At 39.4% G+C, this 19867-nt stretch overlaps 2 protein-coding genes across 2 annotated transcripts in view; one reads left to right on the forward strand and one right to left on the reverse strand.

Moving 5' to 3' along the window:
- Positions 1-19867, reverse strand: part of LOC122989533 (integrin subunit beta 3 binding protein) — a 51284-nt gene that overhangs the window by 21018 nt on the left and 10399 nt on the right. The gene's annotated exons all lie outside the window — the stretch shown is intronic.
- On the forward strand, positions 808-19735 carry alg6 (ALG6 alpha-1,3-glucosyltransferase). Its single transcript, XM_044362486.1, has 14 exons — positions 808-1005; positions 1703-1787; positions 2892-2981; positions 3228-3316; positions 3578-3660; positions 4152-4216; positions 4770-4955; positions 6836-6971; positions 10932-11017; positions 12485-12569; positions 12907-12977; positions 14219-14287; positions 16284-16476; positions 18755-19735. Exons 1-14 carry the CDS (start codon positions 924-926, stop codon positions 18950-18952), a joined length of 1518 nt encoding a protein of 505 aa, XP_044218421.1. The 5' UTR covers positions 808-923; the 3' UTR covers positions 18953-19735.

Below are 19867 nucleotides of genomic sequence, written 5' to 3' on the forward strand. Positions count from 1 at the left end.
AGTTTTGCTATTTTTGATGTCAGATACCATCTTCAGGATTTTAGATACATCTCATCAGTATATTTACATTTATAACAATAACAGTTCCTTATATTGTAATTTCAGAGATGCCTCAAATATATGTTATTATAAATATAGACTTTATACTGTATAAATAGTTTTCAGTTATTGTTATTGTTAGGCCTATATTTAAATTGTCTGACAGACATGGGCCGGCTTTATGATCCTGATATTATTCAGGAAAAAAAACAACATATTTACTAGCAAAGATGAGGTAAAAAGGGCAATTACACTTGACTTTGATTCATTTATCAGTTTTATTCTCAGTCTGTGTTTATTAGCCTATTTTATTATTATATTATAATGAGTTCAGGCATACTTATTTACTCATTTGTTGCAGAATAGGACACTTCTGCAACCACTAACCTCTAAATTCACCATCAAAAATACAGCACTGTGATATTACAAGACAAATAGATACTAAATAATGCATAATATCTAATAATTTGTCATAAATCTCATCTCAAGTGATGATGCATTCATGTACCTGGGAAACTTTGTTTTTAAAAAACTAAATTAAACAAAGAATGTAGTGATGTAACCAGGCCTTTAGAGTAACCCCAAAAACACTTCTAAGTCTATCTGGCAAAGCCACTATTCAAGCTCGCTTGATAATATTATTCTTGCCTCAGTTATTGAGCGATTATTCGATGAATTGAATATTTCCTCTTCTTCTGGGTGTTCCTGAACGCCTCATGTCTCTTTAGCCTGAGCGTCAGCGTCCATCGACCAATGAGAACGCGCTACGAAGCGTTGGTGGACAGCGTGAACAGGAAACGTAAACAGACTCTAATACCTGTTTCATTGAACAGGTTTTTTAGCTTTCATTTCTCCCATAAAAGCTCGTTTTACCTCTCAAAGTTATGCAAACGTGGAGTCTCGTTTCCATTAGTGTTTTGCTCGGGGTCGTGGTGAGATGGGGAGTTTCGTTAACCTCGTATTCAGGTAGGAAGTGTGTGCAGCTCAACGACTGCATTGTTTATGTGTCTGCTTTACTGTTGCTGCTTTGATTTACATTAAATATTGACAGAAAATAAACTAAAACTAGCTGGTCACATTAGCGATGTTAAAGGCCGAGTTCACATTTTTTTTCAAGTATTTCTTAAAACGACAGTCAGGTGCTAAAATGAACAGTAAAACAGGTTTTTCTTGCTGTAATTATTCCTCCTGTTCGTACTGGCTATTAGAAGATCCCTTCATAATGCACTTACAATGTAAGTGATGGGGGTCAAAATCCACAGTCCTCTTTCTGAGAATGTATTTAAAAGTTTATCTGAAGCTTCAGTCGTCCAAATTAGTCAAACCAAGTAGATCTCTTTCAACATTACAGTCTTTTTAGAGCCAATGTCCCTCTTTTTGTTACTATACTTCCACCGCAGGTCAGCACTGTCTGGGGAGACACAAAGAGGGAGTTTGATGGTAAAAAACCTGTAAATGTGGCCAGTATGAACAGGAGGAATGATTACAGCGAGGAAAACCTCTTTCAGTGTTCATATGGGCCCCTGACTGTTGTTTTAAGACAGACTTGAAAATTGTGAACCCGTCCTTTAAGAGTTGGTAGTCTGTTGTCTGATGTGTGTGTTTGGCTCTTTGCTGTCTGTCATCCATTCATCAGACTAACAGCTGAATGGTTTTTCTCCAGGGGCGGGGAAATCTCCCATGTTTGGCGACTACGAAGCTCAAAGACACTGGCAAGAAGTCACCTATAACCTCCCTCTTCAGGAATGGTCAGTTTGAAACGTCCTGTGTTCAATCACTCCACCACTTTTTAAAAGTTGTGTCTTGTTTTGGAGCCCTGGTTTTAGGCATCCATGCCCCCAAAAAGAGTGAGACGTCTCTCCTTTTGGCTGGTGTTTACCCTCCTCCAGCATGATACTTGCTTTGTATTTATAACTTGCTGTGCAGTTCATTATGATTTGAATGTTACTTCTGAGTACTGTAGACAGGATGATTTGTTGTAAATACCTTTTATTTATGATTTATTAACTGCAGACTATTTTCTTTTATGAACAAGTTACTGACATTTGTGACTGCAGACTTGATAACCAGCAAAAGTTGTTTTTTTTTACGAAATGGCAACCCAAAAGTTGTCCTTCTAAATGGTTTATAACCGATCTATAAAGCACGAGTAAATAGTTATAACCTTTAGTGAAGACATAAGTTAACTTCTTTTAAAGGGTGAATTATTAGGAAGTGGTTCTGATTCAACACACAGACAAACAGATCTAATGCTAGGACCAGAAGGCCTTCTGTCGCTTGCATAAAAATTAGAGCTGCAACGATTAGTCGATTAACTATTTTGATAATCTCTCTTCTCAAATGTGACAATTTGTTGTTTTTCATATAGGACAGTAAAATGAATATCTGATGGTTTTGAGCTGTTAGTCACACAAAACAAGCGAAGTATTAAAGACATCACAGCGGACTCTGAGAAATTGTGAACGTTGTCTTTTCACTAAATTTCAACATTTCATGAACTAATTGATTAATGGAGAAAATAATCATCAGATTAATCGATAATGGAAGTAATTGTTAGTTGTTATTTTCCTTATGAAAATACCCAAATTGTGGGATGAACAAAAAATCCAAAAGCTCACTTAAGCAAAACTACAATTTGAACCTGCTATATTTCTCATCAGAAACATGATGCAGGTATTCTCTATGCATCATGTATTAATATGATAAGATACTTTAGTGTGACAGTGCAGCCCAATCTGAGACTATGCAATATAAAATATCTACCGATAAAACCTTCGGCCTGTAATTATAGCTTGTCATAAATTTCCTGCAGAGTTTCAGAATAAATATGTGTACTATATTGCCTCCTCCAGGTACTTCAACACCACTGACAATGACTTGAACTACTGGGGTCTTGACTATCCTCCTCTGACTGCCTACCACAGTCTGATCTGTGCTCATATGTAAGTATTATTTTAAAATAAAGATAAATGAAGAACAGGACCAATCATGCACATTTTCAGGTCCCAAGAGAGTTTTTGTGTAGTCATGCCAGTGCGGATAAGGCATACATTGATATTTTATTTGCTTCTGTATTCTTCTATGTGAGAACTGGTCAAAATCACTTGCCATTACCTGCATTTTAGTGTCTTTTTCAGTATTATCGAAACAATAAAAACAATCTAAATCATTTATTTTTTGTCCTGCAGAGCCAAGATAATAAACCCTGAATGGGTGGAGCTCCATAAATCCAGAGGTTATGAAAGTCCAGAACACAAGTTATTCATGAGAGCTACAGGTACAGTAACCATGAGGAAGTAGAACAGAGATCTTCCGTGCTTCATGATCATTGACATACTTAATTTGCTGACTGTAATAAATGTGTTGTGACGGGTCAGAAGACATTACACCTGCTGAGATGATAAGACTTTATATGCAGCAATTGATTCGTAGTTTGAATGATAAGCTGGTGTGGTGTCATCCAGCCAACATCATTAAAATACATTATTTGCAACACAAATCAGACACTGTATGATACGCTTCTGTCTTTCTGTCTCAGTCCTGGCGGCAGATTTGTTGATATACATCCCTGCTGTGGTTCTATATTGTTTCTGCCTGTGTGATGGATCCTCTAAGAAAAAGGTAAGACACACGCAGAGTATGGTATCTAACAGTTTTCATCTAAAAGACCAAAATGAGCCCTTTTTTCTCTCAGCCTGAACTCGCCCTTATTAAAACAAATTACAGCACTGCTCGAATTATGAAGTCATTATTGCAATATGATAATATGATGCTATTCCATTTTCCAGGAAGTTTCTGCATTTCAGTGGGTCTTCATTAAGTTTAGAGGGATATTTTGGAATATTTTCACAAGGTCCAACATTATCAAACTGTTATTACAAGATCAGTAGCTACAACAGACACATACCAGCTTGAATGGTGGGACTGGCACCCTATGACCCTAAAAAGGAAGTACAGGGGATTAATGAATGATTAGAACAACTAAGATTTGTCTTAATGACACAAGAGTCATTGTGCCTATATGGTGCTATATTAATAATAATCAGCAGATTGTCATTTCAGTGTTGTTACGTTTCCCTTCCATCAACTTATAAATACTCTTTTTTTCCCAGGTTTGCACTCTGCTCTGCTTCCTGCTTTATCCAGGGCTAATTCTTATTGACCATGGACATTTCCAGTATCCTTTGTGTACAGGTGTATTTATTACATTAAATAAGTTTGATCTAATGAAATGCTAATGTTCAAAGTTGCAGCCATTGACTTTAAAGGCCTGTTCCTGGATAGAGGTGGTCACTATTAAAATAAAATGATAACATGAGATGATGAGATAAATTGGAAAGAAACACTAGTGGACTTTAGACGCAGTAATCTTATTTCGTTCATGTGGTTTCTCGTCATTCTATCGTATCATGATAGAACCAAGAGAGCCAATAGACACAATTTTTTTTAAAAGTGAGACAAAAACCAAGTGTTTTGTTTCGTTTTTTACATTATTGTGAACTGAACACATGTGCTTGTCTCATATCAATCAAGTCAAGTCAATTTTTATTTATATAGTGCAATATCATAACCTCCTCTATCCTTAGACCCTTGATTTGAATAGAAAACTCCCCAAAAAAACCTTTTAACAGGGAAAAATTTGTTCATTGATTTGTTTACCTCCACAAAAAACAGACTTGACCTTCTTCATGTAGATGCTCTTGATACAATATTGACCTTAACAGTATCAGGTACAATGTAGTGAGCCTGGGCTTTGCCCTGTGGGGGGTTCTGGCTCTGGGTCTGGGCTGGGACGCGCTGGGCTCCATGGCCTTCTCCCTGGCTCTCAACTACAAACAGATGGAGTTGTACCATGCACTGCCCTTCTTCTGCTACCTACTGGGAAAGTGTGTCAAACTGGGCCTGATGGGGCGAGGGTGAGTCTATTTGTTGGTGTCTTTATCTTTTCTTTCTTTTCACATCTAAACTTAACATTTATTTTCTTTACATTTTGGTGCATTTAGCTGAGGTATGCAGTTATCTAGAGCAGTGGCTCTGACCATTTTTTTGTTCAGCTTACCCACACAGCCCTATCTGATGGGCTCAGGTACCCTTCATCACACACCCGTGATAGTTTGAAGGTATTTCACCGCAGAGAAAACATAGTAGCTGTGGTGGATCTGCGGCATATGTGAGTCCATACAAGACATAATAATGGAATGGTTGAAGTTTAGACTTGGTCTCTTTTTTTCAGTTGTCAGTCAAGTTTGTATTCATACTACTACCATTCAAAGTGTCAGAAACTGGACATTACAACCATTTATCAATTATTTGTAGCTTTTTGTAGGTTTCTCTTTCTGCCAACTAGTTTTCACACACTCTCACTTGTGATTGGCATCACACAATTTATAATACTGTTTGTTTTTTTATTTGCCTCCTGAACACAATATGTGGATAAATATCATTAAATCATGATTTTTTTTTTTTTAATTATCTGAGCTACTTTCCATGTACTTCCATGTAGATCCTTTCTAGTGTCCCTGGGTTGGGAATCACTGATCTAGAGCAATAATGTTAGCAACTTTTAGATCGTAAATCACCAAAATGGTGAGCAACCATTATTATAGAGGTAAAGCCACAGTGCATTTATAAAACATTGTGATCAAAGGCTTAAATCATTTGAGACACACTAGAAAAAGAAATAAAACAAAAAAAGGAGAGCAACAGATGGGATTTATCGTATTTCCTACCTTCTTTTAAGAAAGGATTAGATCTTCAACAATTAGCTGATTAATCGATTAGTTGGTCAACAGAAAATTAATCACCAACTATTTTAATAATCAAATAATCGTTTTAGTAATTTTTATAGTAAAAACGCCATTTGCTGGTGCCAGCCCCTCAAATGTGAGGATCTGAACTGAATATCTTTTGCTTTTGGACTGTTGGTTGAACAAAACAAGAAATTTGAAGATGTCACTACCACTATAATGAGCATTTTTCACAATTTTTGGACATTTTACACACAAAAAGAGAAATAAAATAGTCAGATTAATCAATAATGAACATAATCGTTAGTTGCAGCCCTAGAAAGTATAGTAAAAGACAGTCATATTTCTAAATATTCTTTCTTGCAGTCAGCGATGATCCCAACTTATGCCTGAATAAAGCAACCCCCTGGCAAACTCCATCACTACAACCTTAGATACAAAATGTCCCAAGCCAGCATTTATTATATTGTTTTATCATTCTGCATACAAGCGTCAAATGAATGCTCTAAAGCAGATATGTAAGGTCAGTCTGTAAGAGAGCGCTGTTCTCAGGAGAGCCACAGAATGACTGAGGTAATCAGATTGGATGCTGTTACTAGTGTGTCCAGTGTCTGTTTATCTAGTAACAATGTACCAAGGGCATTTAGTAGCAAATGGAGAGCTGGATTAGAAGAGCCGGGGGGAAAGATATGTCCAGATGACACTCTCGCCATGCCCAAACTCCTCAGCTATGCCTGTGTGTGCAACTTAACCAGCAGCTTCACAGTTACAGCTGACAAGATAGCCTGACCTACACTAAAGACTCTCAGCTGATGCATGGCTTTCACTGCATTCCTCAACAGAGGGGTCAAATCCCAAATTTAGGACTTGCAGACATGTACTTACTAATTGTTTCGGCAATACAAGTAGACATAAATCTAGAAATTTCAGTTACAAAAAAAAAAGACAAAATTATGTTAGAAATTACTTTACTGCCTTTTTTTTCATGTGTTTTTTACAGTAAATCTCTGAGTTAATTCATGTCTCTCTGTGTGACCCTCTTCATGTAGGATGTTCCAGTTGGTGAGAATTGCTGCAACAGTGTTGGTGACTTTTGCCCTCTGCTGGCTGCCCTTCCTGTCTGACCCCAGCCAGGCCTTGCAGGTGGTCAGGAGGATTTTTCCCGTGGCTCGTGGTCTGTTTGAGGTACAGCGGAGTTTCTTGAATGAAAAAGCCTAAAAAAACCACATCTGAGTGGTTGAATCTTCCCTTGAGAACTAGTCTTATCAAAAAAACACTTGTACTCTTAAGAATAGTAGCTTGTAACACGCGATCCAAATATGTCATTTAAAGTGGAAGAGGGTAATATTGTGAAACACATAGGGTGGCCTGGAGATTAGAGGAGCCACACAAAGACTGGAAGGTCATGTGTACACTTCTGTACACGGTTTCCATTGAAGTCTCACCTGCCCCTGAGGTGGTGCAGATGGTTAACCTTCTCACAACCTTTTTTGGTGGTATGCATAAGAATGTGTGTCCCAGGGAAGTTTCTGAGAAATTCATGATTAAATGTGACCATAATTATAGTAATAAAATGTCCTGAAATTCCAAATTCCATCAATAACATGAATAAAATATGTTAGGCATTTTTACTTGATAAGCCTGTGGGATTTTTTTTTATGGCTTTAAAGATAAAATGTATGTAATGCCGTCTTTTGAGATATTATGATCCAACAGAGATGCTGTTATGTTTCTGTTTACCCTAAAGCCTCTTACTGTAATGGGTATATGTAACATAATTTTCTTGACATTGGTTTGTGGCTGATCTTTAGGCAAAAGACTGTGGTACTCACTCAAAGTAATGAACAGTTGGTCCTGGAAGTCAGTATTTTGCATAATACACCTGATATGATCTTGACACAGAGTATTTGATCCATCATAAGACAAAATACAGTGAGGTATCAATCTAAATTATAATCCAGATAAAGAGAAAAAGAAAAAAGGCTGTTTGACACCTTAGGATTTTTTTTTGCAGATCACATTATTAGTCAGATTTTTCTGTTTATGCCTAATTGTGCAGGATGGCTGACAATGTCTATATTGTTCTTATTGTGAATGACTTACAAGTATTGTGTGTGTATCCAAAGCTTGATATATCTTATTCCTCTGTTCCGTAGACCTCCGTTGTTATCTAATAACTTTTAAAAACTTGTCAATGAGCCACACCATTACACACTCTCTGTTATTAGTCTTTGGAGTATCAAACTACTGTGCCTAAAACTCTTTGTGGTGAAAGAATATGTCACCCAGGACAATGGTGCAGCTCACTGACATGTTTTGAATAGTTTTTGGACAACAACAAAGTTCTACGGCAATGAGGAATAAGATATTTCAGACTTCAGATACACTCACCAATACTTAGTAGGATGAGTTCATTGTTGGTTTGGCTTTGCACATGAGATTTGCTGACCATAAGAAAATATAGAAAAATCAGCAGCCTTATCCTTTAACGGCACTCCAGGAAGTTTAAGTCTTCATTTCATAGTTGTTTTTTTTTTACAGTTTATATAACACGAGGCTTTAATGCTTGTATGAAAGTCAGACACAACCTGTGTGGCATTCCTCGTGCCCTACACACTGATCCATATTCTCAGCATGGTAAACACGCTTCCACCCTTCAGTGCTTATGCAGTCTGAAATGGATACCCTGCAGGATCAAAGAAAACAGAGGAATAAAATTGTGAAAAGGTCAGGCGATCAGTTTCACTCTATCTCTGGGAGGTGTAGGAGCATACAGATAAATCTAACTAATTTATGGCCTCAGTGTTTTCAGCACTTCATAGCACTGCCATGTTTTAGCCATATGGACCGCTGAGTGAGGCCAGCTCTGCACTTTAGGCATATCAGAGCACATCTGACAACTGCTCCCCGCGACTGACAGTTTTGGAAATCAGACGTGTATATTTGACTGCACACATATTTGTATACTGCGGTCAGACAGTCGTAGCCTCAAAGAGAAGAGAGGATCTTGGAATATGATATTAATTAAAAGGAAAGGGATAGTGAACAGTGATAAGGAGTACTTGAAACAAGTCCGCAGCCGGCAGTGTTGAAAGCTGTCATTGAGGTGACAAAGGTAAAGTAGCTGTGTGTGTGTGTGTGTGTGGCAGTGCTTGCATGTGTGACAGACAGCTCAGAGGCCAAGGTTTGCAGCTCTCATTTCTGAAACCCTGTAACCCCCCTCTTGTCCCGTTCCCCGAGGTGGCACCCACCACAAGGTGTCATGGATGTGAGAAGTAATTGAAAATTCTACCCGGGGAGTGGATGGCAGCGTGCGCTGTGGCAGTATTTGTTCAACGAAATGATGCAAACATAATACACAGGGTGTGAGAGACACTATACTCCCCTGTGACGACAGCATGTGAGGCTGCTGGGGCGAGTCGTCCTGAACTAATTGTGAAATTGTGCACGTAAGCAGAAGCTTTGGACAAGGGGACAGGGGTGAGAAGGGGTGGTGGGGGAGCAGGAGGAGGAGGGCTGGTGACTGGTGGTCGTGGCGGCTTCTGGGAGGGAGCAGTTGTAAGTTTACCCACTGAGCTGCATTCTGGCGTCTCACGTTGCTGCCTGCTCACAAAAATGGCACCAAATGCTTCCCCCTGTGAAATTCCATGCTAGCATATAGGTGAAGGAGCCCCGCCGCTCTCTCTCACTCCTGCATTTGCTGATGAGAACCCCCCCTCGTTCATGTGTTGCCTTCAGGCGACGTCCAGGAACATTCCCGTAGTGGTTATTTGGAGCGGGAAGGCTGAGAGGAAAGAGGGAATGATGGGGCTGAGACAACACAATCCTGAAAGGCCCAGTGCTGACTAGGCTGCCATTAAGATCCACACAGCTGTGCTGTGAGCAGCTGTAGCATGGAGGAGAGCGAGGGCGCTAGAAATAGGCTTTCTAGACAGGGCCACACACCGAAACCATCCACAGCGGAGTGATGAAGTCGATCTAGTCACGCTGTCTCTGTGTTGTGTGATATCATGGTGCACAGTGGCGGCTTGAGCCTCAATATCATCTGATCCCTGCACAACTGCTTAAACCCTTAAATCAACTGAACCGCGCAGTAACGCCCTCCTCATCTCTTATAAACCACAAGTCTTTTTAGGCTCGCATTAAGGGTGTAACATATCCTCTATATCATTCACGAACCTTTAAAGATTGATTTTTACGGATTATTCACAAAACCAGTACAGAACTGAGATGGTGTCACATGAGATAAACTAGCACCAGCACTGCAACGACTAGTCAAATAATCAATTAGTTGACGGACAGATAATAAATCGGCAACTATTTTGATGAATCGCTTTAGTCGTTTTTGACAAATGTTGAACATTCTCTAGCTTCAGTTTCCCAAATGTGCGGATTTGCTGCTTTTCTCTGTTTTTATATCGTTGTAAATAGAATCTCTTTGGGGTTTGGACTGTTGGTCAGATAAAATTTGAAGATGTGACTTCAGGCTCTGGGAAACTGTGAAGGACGTTTTTCACTATTTTCTGACATTTTATAAGCAAAGCAATTTTCAAGGTTCAGTTTTATTGTCATACAATACAGGATTGCAGAAGGAAATGCAGTTTTAGCCCCATCCACGCTAAACACACAGACACACACACACACACACAGATATTTTAAGTTAGAATAGAATAAAACAATAAAATTAAATAGAACAAAATGTATCAATTAATAAAGAAAATTATCGGCAGATAATCGACAGTGACAATTAGCATCAGTTGCAGCCCTAGTTTTCATAAATATCATTTGAATGAATTATAAAAACTAATAAATGTAATTATATAGAGAACTGTTCAACATATTGACATGATGTGTTGATCAGAGTCAGTTAAGCAGAGCTCTGTGGTTGGTCTGTATCTGCTGCTTATGCAGAAACTACAACTGCTCCGAACTTTGAGCCGTCCTGTTCAAATGTCCCCCTGGAATCCCTGAGGAATTTTTATTGCATGTTCAGAAGGGAAATAATTACTTACAGCAATGCCACTTATTTGCTTTCTCTTCAAAATGGATTTTTTTTTTTTTTTATTGTTGAACTGTAAACAGTTTTTGTCGTTTTGACCTGACATCATTTCTCATTTAACCAAAGTGGTGTACTTGTTTTGACAGGATAAGGTGGCCAACACATGGTGCAGCTTGAACATCCTGATAAAGATCAGATCCATTCTGTCCAGGGACTCCCAGCTCTACCTCAGGTAATCCCTCTATCTATCTAACAAGCTTTCACTTCATTCTCCTCCTCTATCTTTCATGGTTTGCTTCTCTCTTTTGCTGCGTCATTCTGTCTTTCTATCGGAACCCCTGCCTCCTGTCTCTTGTTTTGACTCCTTTCATTTCCTGGGAAAGCAGAGCTCGCCCAAGGGAATGAAGACTGTGATCCAGCAGGGTAGAAATAAGATCATCCCTCAAGGAAACATCTTGTGAGGAACTTCTGAACATGAAGTCACAGCTGTTTTTGGAAATGTGGTGACAAGAGGTTGAATTGCTTGAGGAGCTATCAAAGCATGTGTCATGTACAGAGATAGAAGCTAAGTTAATGAACCTGATAGGAAGAACTTATTTAAGTGGATGACACAGAGAAACAAATGAGAAGACATAGTTGAGTTGAAGAAACATCGGACACCGGCCTTTGGTCTCCACAGAGCATCCTAGGAAGTATTTGAATAAGTCATTTTGACCAAAAGCTGAGGACCTGTACAACCACTGTGAGAAAAACTTGATGCAACAGTTGTGTCATGGTGGAGCCCGCTTAAATAACCCAGCACGCTAAATTTAGGAGTCCTATGTTCGCAGCATGGACACGTTTCTGCCAGACTGCTAAGTCCAGGGATCAAGTGGGACTTCTTTGACTGTAGTGCATTTCAAACAAATGAAAAACACTCTTGTCTTTTTGGCAGAGGGAGTGGATTGCTAAATGCGCTGGTGTGGGTGTACTGTGTACATAGAATGAATCAGCTGTGAAAAGTGATCCATGTCCTTCCGGACCACAAAACCCTGCCCTACACATAACACATGCATAACACACTCGCTTTCATACACACTAAGTACTCACTTGCTGTTTATTTATTACTACAGTCTGTCTTTCTGGCCCTTCTGCATCTGTCTGTGTTCACATAACAGCTTTCAATACAATTCGTAGTGCAAACACATTGTTGCTCTCGCATCCTCAAACTCGCTGCCTGACCTCTCATCACATTTATGCACATTCGCACTGACACATAGTCACTCGCTTACAGTGCCTACACCCCCCAGCAGGTGACAATTGAAGGGTTAAACTAATGCCTGGTAACCCTCTGACAGGGGCCAGTATTTGGTCATTTCCCCACATAGCTGACGCCTTACAGTAGTTGCAGAGCAGGCGGTGTCTGGGAAAGAACGAGACGGATCCACAGTTTGATGTTGATCGTTTGCATTTGACATTAAAATCTGATTTGTTTGTGTGTATTTGTTATATTTAGTTATATAGTCAGTAGTAGTGGTCAGTTTCCACATGAAGGCATTTCAACATAACAGAAAGATGTGCAAATGCAATTTTTCATATCACCTCCAAATTTGTTTTACTCTACATGTCTTTTGCTGTGTAATCATTTTTTTCTACTGTACTAACTTAATTTTTCCACTGTGGTGCTAATTTGAGATCACCTGAATGCTCTTTTTTTCAGTTTTGCCTGCACTCTGCTGGCAGTCCTACCGTCCTGCCTCAGGCTTTTGACGAAGCCCACCTTCTGGCAGTTTAAACTGGCCCTGGTGAGTGATTTAGGCCTGGGTGAGAACAGACTATCTGACTGATTTCAAAATAATAGCAAGCCGATTGTACTGACCCTCACTTTACAGAGAGAAAAAGACCTTTTTGTAGGCTAAACATCAGATATTTTATTTAATATTTCTCTTTTATTTAAGATCTTTCTGTATTTGAATATCTTTCTGACATATTATCAATATATAATTACAATGTGAACATGTTTTATGGCTCTGTTCATACACATTTCTTTCTTTTACTGGCTTTACTTAAAAGTATGCTATTAAGTATTATTGTTCAGTAACAATAGCAACTGTTTTACTAAAAAATCTTTGTCACTTTTAGGTCAATTCATCTCTGGCATTTTTCCTCTTCTCCTTTCAAGTCCATGAGAAATCCATCCTTTTGGCTTCCTTGTAAGTACTGTTACTTCTTGAGGCTTTGTCTCACTGGGTGATTTGATTTGTTAACATGTAAAAGCAGCGATGGCAATGAGTACAATCTGTACTTTCCATATCTAGAGATATCTCAAGTATTCACAGTCATAGATTTAGTTTCTACTCAAAAAGGAGCCCTTCCCCTTCTCCTGACTTCACTTCTCGGTCCTGCAGAGTAATGATTTGAATACATTAACACTTTATGAAACGTGACGTCATCCCTGTGCTGTACTCCCAGAGTTGCAGAGCAACAATCTATTTAAGTACAGACTTGCTAACTGAGGTATTATTCACCTCTGTCATCATACTCTGTGCCGCACAGACACAAAAGCAGCCCTCTCAGCTTCCATTGTCATGATATGTACTGTGTGTGTGTGTAAGACAGTAATATTTAACAGACTAAATGCAGCACTTGCACACATAAGCCCGAGGATGTGCATGTGTGTGTGTGGTTCATTACCATTCCCATCAATGTATAAAGCTGTGGCTGCTGTAGGTAGAGAGTGAAGCCTTGGATAGATTCAACAGCAAGGGATTTGGCTCCTAGATCTGGGCTCATCTATTAATCTAGATTAGGGTAGATTGTTGCTTTATTAACTATTGAGTTATATCTCCCACCTGTCCCCCTGAATCAATCAGTAATGCATGTCCAGGGATTAGGAAAGAATGGCAGGCGGCAGCTCGGGGCGTTGTTTGCGCAGGATCAATTATTGGGCTGTAACAGGATCGCCAAAGAGCACTGGCTGTAATTATGGGCTCAGGGACCGGTGGAAAGTGCCCCCCTCGGAGCACAGTGTACAACTATCACCGGGCTAGCACTGACGCAGGCAAACTGTCATAAATTTATCACCGTGGCAATATTTGGTCTTAATGTAGAAAATAAATATTTAGTTCAAGTAGAAGTTTGATTTTTAACCTCAATTATTGAAACTTTTACAGTGTCATACATACATACACTAAAAGGCATAGACTGATATAAAATTATATGGTATAAAGAACATTGACTGCCTTGTGAGGTCAGTGACAGTACTGTCAGTAATCAATTCATGCGGGTGTCCTATCTGGTCAGGAGCTTTGATATTCTAAACACATGATATCAGTTCACATCCAGCTCTGACCTAACGTGGCCTTTCTTCCCGCCTGACTGTAAATTAATATTAATCTGTCCTTACTGTAGAGTGTGCATAACAGTGTGTACGTCCAACTTTGATCTTTTCTAGGCCCGTTTGCCTCCTGCTGAATGACCTCCCCCTGATTGCCATTTGGTTCCTACAGGCCTCTACGTTCAGGTGAGACTGCATGGGGGGGAAGGACCACTGTCACATTCAAACTGTGGACCAGTAACTAAACACAGCTAGTAGATGGATGAAAGCTGGATATCAGTCTCCATTGTTGTTCATGTCAGAGGTCCAATAGCTTTTCTGTGCAGGATGTAGATGAGTATTTTATTTTCTTGTTTTGCATCCATGGAACAGATAGATATTACAGACTCATTCTGAGTCTCAGCCTTTAGTTAAAGATGTATTTTTTTTCTTTTAATTTATGTTTTACTACAATAAAGTCATCATTTGTTTGACAAAATATTGGCCGCACATTGACAGTTTTTGGAGCAGCCCTTCATTCCATGCTGTTGAGAAATGCCTGTAAAGTCTGTTCGAAACTTAACTGGCTGTCATTTCCGTCGAGATTTAATAAACATCAGGTTTCCATGCAACCATCCACAACAAGTCTGCCACCTGTGCTGTAGCTGGAACATTTTTTCAATACCAATCATTATTAATGATGGTGGAAAAGAGCAGAAAGCTTTAAGTAAATAGAACTTCCTATTGTCATTGGGATAAGATCAACTAAGTCAGAGTTTGCCTGAAATTATGGAGTGAGACTATTGTAATTGCTGAAAGAGGAAATAACACAAATGATAAGTTAATTAGTAAGCATTAAATTGCATCCTTGCTCAACTGAATACACTCAGGGATTTTACAACTACAGCCTTACTTGGTCTGGTATGACCACTCACTTATAATTGCTAATAGTATAAAAAATGATGCCAGACATTACTGAGTCAGTACACCGACTTGTTTTTCTTCTACTTCTACTATTCTACTTGTGTTACTGTGACATTACATTTTATTCTTTACCCATATTCTATAATTGACACTTGTAGCCACAGTCCTGGCAGCTAAATTGGCACAAACCACATAAATCTGGCATTCCTCTATCACATATCACCTATCTTCATGTCTCCCAGTCTTTTCCGTCTCTCATTTGTTAACTGTCAAATGAAAAATGCCATAAAAATAATCCTAAAACCCCCAAATGTATCGGAGATTTGGGTTAAGGTGAGGACCGTGAATGGAAAAGACGAGTAGTGTTGCAAATGCTCCATCTAACTTTCACCAGCTGTTGTTAAATTCTTCCGGCAGCACTAATTGTTGTGCGTGTGGTTTAGTATAAGGATATCTGGGGATTACACAGCATAGTCTGCATGCCTGCCGTCTAAGTGTGCGTTGTGTAGGGACAGGGGGTCATTCTGTAGCTGTTTCTCAGTACAGTCTGACATGGACATAATCTGCATCCTCTCCAGCACTCAGCCATTTAAAAAAAAATACATCTTTTGTTAGCATAATTGGCTGCATGATTGCTCAAGCATAGCAATTTGAAGAGGACAGAATGCAGCCAGTCTGTTTTTAAATTGACGAAGTATGTATTTCTAAAATGTTTATCTGCTGAATGGAGCTTTTTTGTTTTAGTAAAAATCAGAATGAGTGGTTTGTTGCTGGTGGATAGGTTTTTATAAGCTGGGGTGATGTGCGATTTACTATGAGTCAACTGTTGTTCTTGTCCATGCCCCTCTGCTAAACTAAGATACGCTTGGCATGAATGTCAGTCATCTCTACCCAAGGGACAGAGTGCTTGTGCGGGCCTGCTGGATAAAAGCTCCGTGGTTTAATGTTGCCCTTCACTCAACAAATGATACTAAACTTAATGACATACTGTTGGATGGATCTACATGAAAATCTATTACGTGTGTCGTCTTTGAAATGTAGGATAGAAATGATTTCTTTTTAATATATGTCCATAACAATCACCATTGCGCTGCGTACTGTATATTAACATTGCACAAGGCAACATCTGTATATGATTCTTGTTTCCTGTCCTTGCAGTCATTACACATCACTCTGTTTGGGGTCATTGTACATTTCTCTAGACAAAGACATCTGGAAAATGCCTAAAAATTCTAAACTGTAAATGCACCATTGTTCTCGTCCTTGTCCCTCTGTGCAGCATGCTGCCTCTGTTTCTGAAAGACGGTCTGCTCGTGCCCTACGTTGTGACCTCGATGGCCTTTCTCTTCTTCAGCACTTATCTGTTGTCTGCACTGGAGCACAGTTCAGAGGAAGAGCTCAGACTGGGATACTACCGCAAGCTGCTTTTCTTCCTACCCAAAATGGACCTGGCCTGTATAGTGAGATGGAAGGTCAGTGTCTAATTGCTGGTACAGTGACTAACAATATAGTGCCCAGTAAGCATTGATTTGGTAATTTGCAGGTAAAAAGTAATCTAGACAGCTAGGTTACAACAGTTAGACTTGTACACATATAACATTTCATCAGCAATTCAGTGACTATAGTCATTTGAATGCTGCTGAGACAATGAATCTATAAAAGTTGTCGATTAACTTTCTGTCAATCAACTAATCAATTTATGTTTCAGCTCTAGTTTTATGTAACCTAGATGTCTAAAAACCTTAAGTTTTTAAACAAATTTAAACCCGTTTTTAACATAGAAATCTAAACGGCTTTTAATCTTTAAATCACCAAATGAGTTTTGGGTAAATGTCAGCATAAAGAGATAATATGAAGAAATTCCTAACATGTGTCTGGCAATGAGTAAAAGACTTGTATGTGCCCCGCTTTGTATGTGAAAGATTAAATCCACACAGGGGTGATACACAAGTTAGTAACTATAAGTTTGGTTTTATGATTTATGTCAGCTGGTAGGTGGGGGAAGCAATTCCAAAAGTTTGTATAGGTGGAGGTAACTTCTATCATTGTGGTTCAGTAAGGTTAGTAAAGGTCATACAAGTTACTTTATACCTTTTAAGACAGATAAGTATTGCAATATTGCATGTCTTCATCTTCATCCAACACAAACACATAGAGCTGATATAAAAACTTAAAGCCCCTATGTGTAAAACGATCCAAATTACTCTGATGGCGTAAATTTCTGTTTGTAAAGAAATTAAATAATCCCAATAAAAAAATCGGTGTTGCTTTCAGCTCATTGTTACCAGGTCAGCTGTGTTGTGTGTTGCTGTCTGCCACAGTGTCTTTTTCAATGCTACCACTAGGAGTTGTCAGAATTACACATTTTCCAATCATACACACAGCGGCTTTAAGTTTAAAGTGTGGTTTCCCTCCAGGTATAGACTTGCTTTAGATAAGACACATGCTCAGTGACTGACGGTAAACGAAGCAGATATATTACTGCTAGATTATGTTAATAGTTCATGTCTGCTCTTGTACTTGGATGGAGGAGGATGTGCAGCTGATGCATTTGTAATAAGAACGGTGCTGATTTCAGGATCCCAGGTGGCCTGTACTTTGAAAGTGGCACTAGACCTAAATTGCAACCGTGTGAGAAGATATACCCAACTGTATAAATAAAGATCATGTGCCGCTGTAAGCTGTGTAAGCTGTCCAGGGATGAAAGCTGCTGCCAGCCAAAGAATTATTTATCACTTATTTAAGTTTCCACCGCATCTGAAGTGGCTGCACCGCCAGCCCCTTAGCGACAGGGGCACTGGTAGGGTGTCAGAGATTAAGAGAAGGTGTCTTTTTATAGCGCGTGTCATTAACACAGGTTTGCCTAGATATATTTATTTACACAAGCAGCATAAATAGCGAGCCCCAATGATGGCGATAGGGTTTCATGGGTTTGGGGTGGCAGGGCGGGTGTGGGCACGAGGTGTTTCCTCCATCTTACTCACCGACTTAGCCCTGGCTCATAAAGCCCAAATAGACACATGAATTACCTCACTCGCACCATCAGTTATTTTTGCAACTCTGGAGGTAAATTAAATCGTTAATTGGTTTTATATTATGGTCACACTTTAAAGGACCAGTGTGTAGGATTTAGTGGCATCTCGCAGTGAGGTTGCAGATTGCAACCAACTGAATACCTCTCCCCCTCCCCTGCCAAATGTGTAGAAGAAGCTACGGTGGCTGCGAAAAACGCAAAAGGCTCTCTCTCTAGAGCCAGTGTTTGGTTTGTCCGTTCTGGGCTACTGTAGAAACATGGCGGTGCAACATGGCGGGCTCCGTGGAAGAGGACCCGCTCCCTATGTAGATATAAAGGGCTCATTCTAAGGTAACAAAAACACAACAATTCTTATTTTCATGGGATTATAAGATGATTAAAACATACTTATGAATATTATGTTCCATTTCTGCCAAGTCCGTTCCACTAGATGCCAAAAAATTCTACACACTGGACCTTTAAATGATGGGAAAAGCCAACAGTTTGATCGTAGCCTGAGGTGCCCAGTCTTTTCATTGTTTTACTAGAAACACTTTCTGGTATGGGATATTAATTCTCTCATCACGTAAAGCAGTTTGGCAACGAGTAATCATTAAAGGGGTATTCCAGCAATTTGCAGCGGCTCATAAATATCCTGACTCTTAGTCCCTAGTGTGGGTCAAACTCCAGAGATGCTGGATCCTGTGGTCAACTCACTCTGTTTGTCTCTGTTGCAGTTCTACATCTGCATCGCAGCCATGGCCGGTTTGAGTGTCGTGAGCGCAGCACTCGTCCCTCCACCACATCTGCCTGACTTGTTTCCTGTGCTGGTGTCTGTTTTCGCTTTCATGCACTTCTTGGGATCATTTGTATATTTCAACATTGTCCAGTTCAGTGCACCTCCGAGCAGAAAGAGCCAGAAGAAGAACAACTGAATGGTGCCGAATGTTGTGATATACACTGCAAGACGTTTCAAGCTCGATTTGAGTTTGGAAAGCCAGTTTTGCGCACGGGTCATGTCTGTCCTTAATGTGTATGGGGGCTTTCTGCATGCCATCACGTACCCAATGCAGATAGCACAATTAGTGCATACAGTTTTGTGGGCTCAGAGGAGCTGAGACATCAAGTGAAAGGATAGTGATAGTTTTCAAGTTTGGACCAAATAAATTCATGAGTTTATTAAAAAAATCCTCCCCGTTACTAGAAAATTACACATTTTAGCATTTGCCTACATTTGTTTATTAACCACATGATTTCTTTCATGTGAAATACACTTTTATTTCTAACATTGTTTTCCATTCGGACCATTGACACTGAAGTCTTCAAGCTACTATTGCCCAGCTGGCCAATCTCAGTCCTTTGGGAACATTAAAAGTCACATTGGTAGACACAGGAGTGAATTCAGATGACACAATGCCCGTATGCTCAAGCTATGAGGTAGCCACAACAACAGAGACACTTGTACTGATCAGTTATGGTTGAGACTGTGTCAATTAAACTTCATGGAAACTTTAAAAGCTACAGATAGTTACCGTTAGGTGTCCCTGTTATTGTGTCCACCCTATGCTTTCCTTGTAATTTAATGGACACCTGATGGAACTGGACTCAGGTCTTTCAGTAATGTTTGATCATTATCGATTCATGTGAACTTTTTTTACGGTTTTCTACTGTACATTTTTACCTATCATCAAAGTTATTTTGTACAAACTTAGTTTTTCTGAAAATAAATTAAAATTTCTCAACGACCTAAAGTGAACATCAGTTTTATTGCCATGCTGTTAAATGATATGATATGAAGCAGCTTCATATAAACTGTCTACATTTACCAAGTAGTCCGCTAAATCACCCCT

Source organism: Thunnus albacares, chromosome 9, assembly GCF_914725855.1.
Source record: "Thunnus albacares chromosome 9, fThuAlb1.1, whole genome shotgun sequence".
Lineage (NCBI taxonomy): Eukaryota > Metazoa > Chordata > Actinopteri > Scombriformes > Scombridae > Thunnus > Thunnus albacares.